This window comes from Apium graveolens, chromosome 10, assembly GCF_009905375.1.
Source record: "Apium graveolens cultivar Ventura chromosome 10, ASM990537v1, whole genome shotgun sequence".
Taxonomy (NCBI): Eukaryota; Viridiplantae; Streptophyta; class Magnoliopsida; order Apiales; family Apiaceae; genus Apium; species Apium graveolens.
In genome coordinates this window covers 149,395,128-149,402,824 of record NC_133656.1, presented here as the reverse complement: position 1 = coordinate 149,402,824, position 7,697 = coordinate 149,395,128, and the positions used below count along the sequence as shown (strand labels likewise).

The following is a 7,697-nucleotide window of genomic DNA, read 5'->3' as shown; positions in this document are numbered from 1 at the left end:
CAAAACAAAAATAACTTATAAATTATAAGTTATAATTATTTTAATAAAAAATCTAAGTTATGATAAAAAATAACTAGTGAACAACAGTGATTAATTGCGTTTTATATTTTTGGTAAATAATGCAGTAGAGTAGTCATTTTTCCAAACCACCGATCTCCCTGTACGAGAGCAAGTAACCAATAGGAAAAAAATACTTTAAGTCTATCGTAGCTCTTAAATTCTATTAAATGAGTTCACTATTTATAACATATTAAATATTGCGATGCGGTGCGGTTTGAACCGCATTTCAGAAATTTAAAACCACAACCCGCACCGCACTGCGCAGTTTATTAAAAATTCAAACCGCAACCGCACCACGAAAATTAAAAACCGCATTTTACGGTGCGGATTGGTGCGGTGCAGGCAGTTTTTACGATTTGTACGGTTTTCTGCTCACCCCTAATCGGAACGAGGCCTACCCTCCCCTGTTAATATTTTATTTTTCGATTTTGGTTGATTTCAATTTTCGTCTTTAAAGGAATGATCAAATTAAATTAATTGATAATCACTTTGAATCAAATTTGTAACGAATGATCTATCAAAGTTTTCTGAACACACAAACAGTCACCTACGTAGATATTTCACACACACAAAATAGATATACTACATTGCTAATCCAATTTGTAACGAATGATCTACCAAAGTTTTCTGAACACACAAACAGTGACCCACCTAGATATTTCACCCAATTAAAATAGATATACTACATTGCTACTTATATTGAACTCAATTGAAATTGAAATAGATATGGCACATTCTGTCTACCATAATATTTTTAAAATTCTAATGAACATAGCTCATGAGTGTGAAACGACACCGCTTTTAGGAACTAAAGAGGTGGGCCCACGCCTCCTGACTGTTCAGTTCAATTTTCCTCCCTTTCTATCTTAAAAACCTATACATACATACAGATACAGATATCTATCTTATCATCAAGCCTTCCCTCCATATTAAAAATGCTTTCACTCTCTGCCCAACTTCCACTTACTCCATCACTCCGACCCGATAACCCGACCCACAACCCCAAACTCAATTCTAAACCGACCCATCTTCGTATATCCACAAAAGACCCCATCTTTACCCACCACCAAGACGAATTTCACATTGCTGGGAAAAAATATCCCGGCGCCGGAGATTTGCCGGAGGATGAAAAGATGTCACTTCCGGCTGGTCTCCGGCGTGAATGGATGCCGGAACATGTGGCAGTGATTATGGATGGGAATAGGAGGTGGGCCCGGATGAGAGGATTGCCGTCCGGGTCGGGTTATGAAGCGGGTATTCGGGCTTTTAGGGTTTTGGTGGAGCTTTGTCGCAATTGTGGGATTAGGGTTCTTACTGTCTTTGCTTTTTCTTCTGATAATTGGCTTAGACCTAAGGTATGGTTGGTTATTTATTTTTTGCATTTTATTATTTATTTTAATCAAAAAAATTTGTATTTACTTTTTATGTCTTATTTTGGGTTTTGTAGATGGAAGTTGATCTCTTGCTGAATTTGTTTGAAACGAGCATTAAAGCTGAAGTAGACAATTTTATGAGGTAAAATTTTAGTTTGTTTTTAAATTAATTGAAAAAAATGTGAACAAATGTTTCTCTTTATATTCTTGTATATCCTTTATTATTTTATAGGAAATCTAACTTGGTGTCAATTTCGTGTCCTTCGATAAATGTGAAAAATCAAATCCAGCTTGATAAAATTTTAATAAGTTATTTTGAATCACATTCTGATCAATGAGTTCTTATATGAGCGATGGTTTATAAGCTCACTCGAGAACTCATTTTTGGATCGAAAAATTGATTACTGACGCATATTTTTTGGCATTATTTCGACTTTCGTGTTCATAATAAATTGTGAGAATGTTGGGCGGTAAATAGTCGAATGAGTCTCCCCCGCTCTGAACTCTGATACCGTGTTAAGAATCGGTCATTTTAAAATCTTTAGGTGTTAGAGAAAGACTTATATTAGTATTCTAACATTAATTAGTATTCTAACGGTAAGGTATCTCAAACGTTAGGTAAATTACATAAATGTGACTAAATTCAGAGTTTTGAGAAAAACTGAGCAGGTCTATTTGTATCATTATAAGTTACTAGTTGATAGCCCGTGCGAAACACGAGCCGAGTTGATTTATTTAACTAATTTCTAAATATTATAATAATATAATTGTCATGTCAAAATTTCTAACTTTTACTCGGGAAATCCAACCCAAACTATTGAGTACGATATCTATGTTATGATTATAATAAAAAGATTATAATTATTATACGATTTCAAAAATTTTATTATTTCATTAAAATATACTATTGAGTCATATGTAAAATAGGAAAACTGAGTTGAAATTAATATAAGAATTGCAATTAAAAAATGGATAAAATAATACATATAATATTATAAGCCATATAGAAGTAAAAGAAGAATAAAAATTATACATTTAGAGTTATATTGAATTTCAAAAAGGGTGAAATCAAAAATTGATAAAACCAAACATGTATAATATATTGAATTAGCAATAAATATGGAATTATGAACACAAAGGTTAAAGTCAAAAGGGTGAAACCAAAATAAACCAAACTTAATAGGTAGAAATATAAGGTAACAAAAATAAAACAAAATTTGATATAATCATACGACATGTAAAAATATAAGATAACAAAAATAAAACCAAATTTAATAGAATCATAATACATGTAGAAGTATAAGAGGAATAAATGGTGTAATCAAAAGTTTAGTAAATTTAAAAGATATACAAAAGTAGAATTATAAAATATACATGAATGAATAAATGAAACCAAAAGTTGGTGGTACCAAAAATTGATGAAACCAAAATTAATAGTACTATTTAAAAAGGGATTTCGTTTACTAATAAAGGTTATTAATGTGATATTCCTTTTACCTAGTTATATAGTTCCGGACTTCCGGTAGTGGTTTTTATGCATATTTTCGATTTTTTGTTTACTTATGGTTTGATTATTCTCGATGATTTTTTTCTACAAATGAGTGTTATATCATATAAAGCAGATCTTATAGTATTACAGTAATATGTGATATTCAAGGCACGGCTTAACTTTTAATATCATTTGTGTTGGTAATTGGCTTCTGCGAGGCAGTTTTTTTGTTGTTCTATCTGTTTCTAGATGTGGAAAAGCACTGGCTTGTAATAAACTGAAATTATTGAGGAATTGGGTTTTTTTTATATAAATACTATACTTTAACAGGAAGGATATTAAGGTGTCTATAATTGGGGATCCATCTAAGCTCCCAATGTCACTTCAGCATTTGATAGAACGTTTGGAGGAGACCACAAAGCATAACTGTGGACTTCATCTTCTAGTCGCAGTTAACTATAGTGGGAAGTATGATATTGTGCAAGCTTGTCAAACCATCGCTCAGAAAGCGAAGGACGGTTTGATAGAGCCGGAAGACATCAACGAGTTATATGTTGAACAAGAACTGAAAACAAACTGTGCTGAATACCCTTACCCTGACCTTCTTATCAGAACCAGTGGTGAGCTTCGAGTGAGCAATTTCTTTTTGTGGCAGTTAGCCTACACAGAACTATTCTTTTCAAAATCACATTGGCCTGATTTTGGACAAGCTGATTTTGAAGAGGCTTTATTTTCTTTTCAACAGAGGCAGAGACGCTATGGTGGATACAAACTATAAAGTACTACAGAACCCTATACGGGCACTGCTCCTGAACCTAATTGTTATGAGTGTCTCAATGACTTGAGCGGTTAAGCACTCTGTCAACTTGAGATTGAACTCAAGAAAAATGCTGAGCTGAAGGCCCTTAGAGAATTGATTCCTAAATGCAAAAAACGGCCTTGTTCAGAAAAGCTTTTTAAGTGCCTATTGAAAACCTATCAAAAGTATTTGGATTTCGAATTTCCAGGGAAATTCGAGCCCTGTGGCAAAACCTGGACTCCAAATTGTAATTATTCAGGAAGCGGGATCTAGCTAGGGCCAAGCTTCTGTTCTCCACTGTTGCCCGTGGTAACTGACAACATCATAATTTTGTAGGTACTAAACAATTATGTAGGTAGTGTAGCTTAGTTCAATACAGACAAATCACATTTAGCTTCATTGGAGCAAATCACATTTAGCTTCATTGGAGCAGGCAGTATGTAGGAACTGATATCAAAAGGTATACATGAATATCAGCTAGTCAGAGTTTCACTTTTGTAAAACATCCTATATGATCTCCTGAATTCATTATATGATAAAAAAAATCAAAACTCAAAGACCAGTTTCATTCAGCTTGCGTTTCCTTATTTTTTGATGTAGAAACTGATATTGAAATGTGAAAGATACGCATGGAGTAAAGAAAAGAGAGCATACTAAAAGATATTGAATCTTTTTTTAGTTTATAATTTAAAAATGCAAGATGATCGGGACGTGTGATGCATGGTTTTTTATTATTATTATATATTATAAATTACAATATTAATAATATGTTATTTATAGGAATCGATTTTATATTATTTAAATAATAATTTTTTAAATTATATTTAATAATTCTCATTAATTTAATCTAACGGTTCTAGATTAAGTTATCAAACCACCAACAATCAAATTTTTAATATTTGATTGTATAAATAAGAGGGCGTCGTGTTTAGTGGGGAAAGCGTAAGACTAATCTTATCTGTTATATATGTGCAGTTTGGATGTCTTTTCATAATGAATCTTTGATTGTGACATGAATAAAATATTATTTGGATACTCCCTTCGTCCCGTTTATTTTGATATATTTATTATTTAAATATATTTCGAATCTTTTATAAAATATAGTTTCGTAATATTTTTATTCTTTGAATAACCCTTTAAACATAAATTTTTTATTAGAAAAAATTAAAAAAATAATAGAGTTATATTTTAAATAAATATTAAAAAGCGTGTTAAAAAATGATGTAGAGAATTTAGTGAAATAAAGGGAGTACATGTTAGACTTTGCTAAGTCCTGGACCATTTGATGTTTAAGTATTTAACAAGTGATGTATGTAGTGTGTAAACAAGAAACTTGTCCACTTTCCTTAACCATGACATCATTATATCTTTCTTTCTGCTGAGCGAATTGCAATTTCTTGTATTTTGACAGCATGTAGAGGCTGTTACTGAAAGCTATGTTTAGATTAAATTGTAGGGAAAGATTCTGTCTTATTATCCAAAAAAATGAATGATTTGCTATGCATAAGACGTGTTTAGTTAGGAAAAGCATAAAACACCAAACAATTTGCATGTCTTTTCATCCATCATTTTTTAGGAGTATATCTGCATACGAGTGACTTGTCCACCTCCTCCGCCATGCCATCGATCCCACCAGCCTTTTACACACTTCTCCAACACTGATTAACCCCCCCCCCCCCCCCCACGTATTTTCCAGCAATTTTTTAATCAATTTGATTTAGATCGATTGATTTATTTTATAATGTTTTCCAAAATAAAATTTCAAGATTTTATTGATCAATTATTTTTGGCTGTTTTCGTATATGTATATTTTCTCACTAAATTTTGGATTACGTACAAATTTATATTTTGTTTTTAAGTGTAAGATCGTAAAAAAATCTTATTTATTCTTATTCAGTTCGTACTTTTAAGAAAAAAATGTAACAGTTATTTAAGTTGGTCTAGCATTGCTTCAGTTTTTTTAGTCAAATTTAGAGCATGTTTCAATAATAAATTGAAAGAGATTCAATTGGGATAAAACCCCCCTTGAGCATTGTTGAAAAAAATTAATTAACGAACTAAATAATATGCACTTTATTTCTGGATTGCTTAATTAACTGCATATACATATTTTTAAAATTAAAAATGAAGATAACAATTTTCCAAAAAATCTAGTCTGCATTTTCCCTAAAAACAGTATCTTCACAATTGACAGTAATTTCATAAATAGTGTAATATTTAGATGATTCAGTTGTAACAACTGAGTTTAAAGACATCAAGTTATAAACAATTTTTTTTGTTAAGGTGAGCAGAGACGATTTTCACCACCATTTCATGTGCTGCCCAACTATCTAACTATTATACACTAACTATAAATATGTCGAAAATGTTGCTGATGCGAGATATCCAGATCTCCCACTTAACATAAAATTTATTTTTAACACAATTAATGTATCGCACAAAACGAGACAGTTAAGCTCACAAAAAATAACTCAAACATAACAAAACGAAAAAGCCCAAAATTCAAAATTGTCGAAATGACACCAAATTTTAATATATTGTTAAAGTAGAGATTTTGAATAAAAAACTGAATTTTATTATAAAATTCAAACTATTATATTAGTAGATCTGAAAATTAAAGTGAAACCCCTAATAAAATTTTCGAATTTTGTTATACAAAATTCGATTTTACTGGGAAAAAAATTAAATAAAAATGAGGAAATGAATATGAAGATTGAGATGTCTACGAAGGATGGAAAGGGAGGGAGGGAGGTGAGACGTAAAAGAGAGAGAGGGGGATTTACCAATTACAATTTTTTTATGAAAAAGTGATAAAAAAAATTAAGAGCATCTTCAACCGTCTTTTAAAACACTCTTCAAATATATTATAAAATATTGATTTTTAACAACTTAACGTATATTCACCTCCAACAACACTCTTTATATCCACTCTTTAAATAATATTTTAATATTAAAATATCTTTATTTAATAGGAGTACAATACAAAGTGGAGAGAGAAAGTGAGTGATTGAATTAATTTATAATAAAATATAAGTTAAAAGTAAGAGGTTGACTCTTAAAAGAGAGAAGAGATATCATAAGCTTTTGAAGAGCCTGTAAGAGTATCTTGGACCTCCAAGACAACGAATTTTCCGCGGCACACAATAAGAAGATATGTGTCAAAAGTTGATTGGTTTTTCAATCATAAATACTGATGGACCCTCTGTATTTAATCAATTTCACCAATAAAAATACTCTAAATTTATAAAATTTAGTGTTTAATGTATGCCCACGGGCATTCACCAGACAAACTCTTTTGACAATACACTTTATTTTTTTACTTAGGAATTTTCTATGGTGTGTCCAAGGGCAGACAATAGTCACTAACTTTTATGGAAATAGGCTCTTCTTATTGGTGGTTGAATAATAAATGTTAATGGCCCCCTACATTCACATCAATTCCACCAATAAAAAGAGGTCATTTTTATTGGAGTTAGTGACTAATGTGTGTTCTTGGGCACACATTAGAAAGACGGACTTACTTAGGAGCTTGTTTAAAGAATCTATTGGAGAAAAGCTAATGACATTGATGACATGAGCCTTAATTTACATTTAAGGTCCACTACTCTATAATAAGTTATATGGTAAATCCACGTCCTCCAATTTGCCACGTGGCTTTTACTTGTAAGGGTTAAAATCTGCCGACACTATCACACAAATGTTTTAAGATATTAAATTTATTATTCGATTTTTATTTCTTTTAACCCTATATTTGTTTTGATATTGTTCTCGCAAAATTTGATTTGAGTTTTGCGTTAAACGTTAATTCTTTTTCCTTGTAAGTTGAGAAAGACGGCCTGAAATTACAAAATCTCGAAACAAAAAATTTGCTACAATTTATGATTTATAGTTATCCTACAATTGTACAATTTACACGTAAAATAGATAAGTCAAACACTAAAAAAAAGAATAATTTGGTGTTAGACATGATTAGTGT

The 7,697-nt window shown here is 31.0% G+C and overlaps 1 protein-coding gene across 2 annotated transcripts; it reads left to right on the top strand.

Moving 5' to 3' along the window:
• The first annotated feature begins 820 nt into the window (after positions 1-820).
• Positions 821-4,347, top strand: LOC141692587 (cis-prenyltransferase 4, chloroplastic-like). 2 transcript variants are annotated; one of them, XM_074497479.1, is made up of 4 exons: positions 821-1,415; positions 1,508-1,575; positions 3,253-3,542; positions 3,668-4,347. In XM_074497479.1, exons 1-4 carry the CDS (start codon positions 996-998, stop codon positions 3,733-3,735), a joined length of 846 nt encoding a protein of 281 aa, XP_074353580.1. In that variant the 5' UTR covers positions 821-995; the 3' UTR covers positions 3,736-4,347. The 2 variants fall into 2 exon arrangements, with proteins under 2 accessions (XP_074353580.1, XP_074353579.1); XM_074497478.1 differs by having other exon boundaries at positions 823-1,415; positions 3,253-4,347.
• The last annotated feature ends 3,350 nt before the right edge of the window (positions 4,348-7,697 follow it).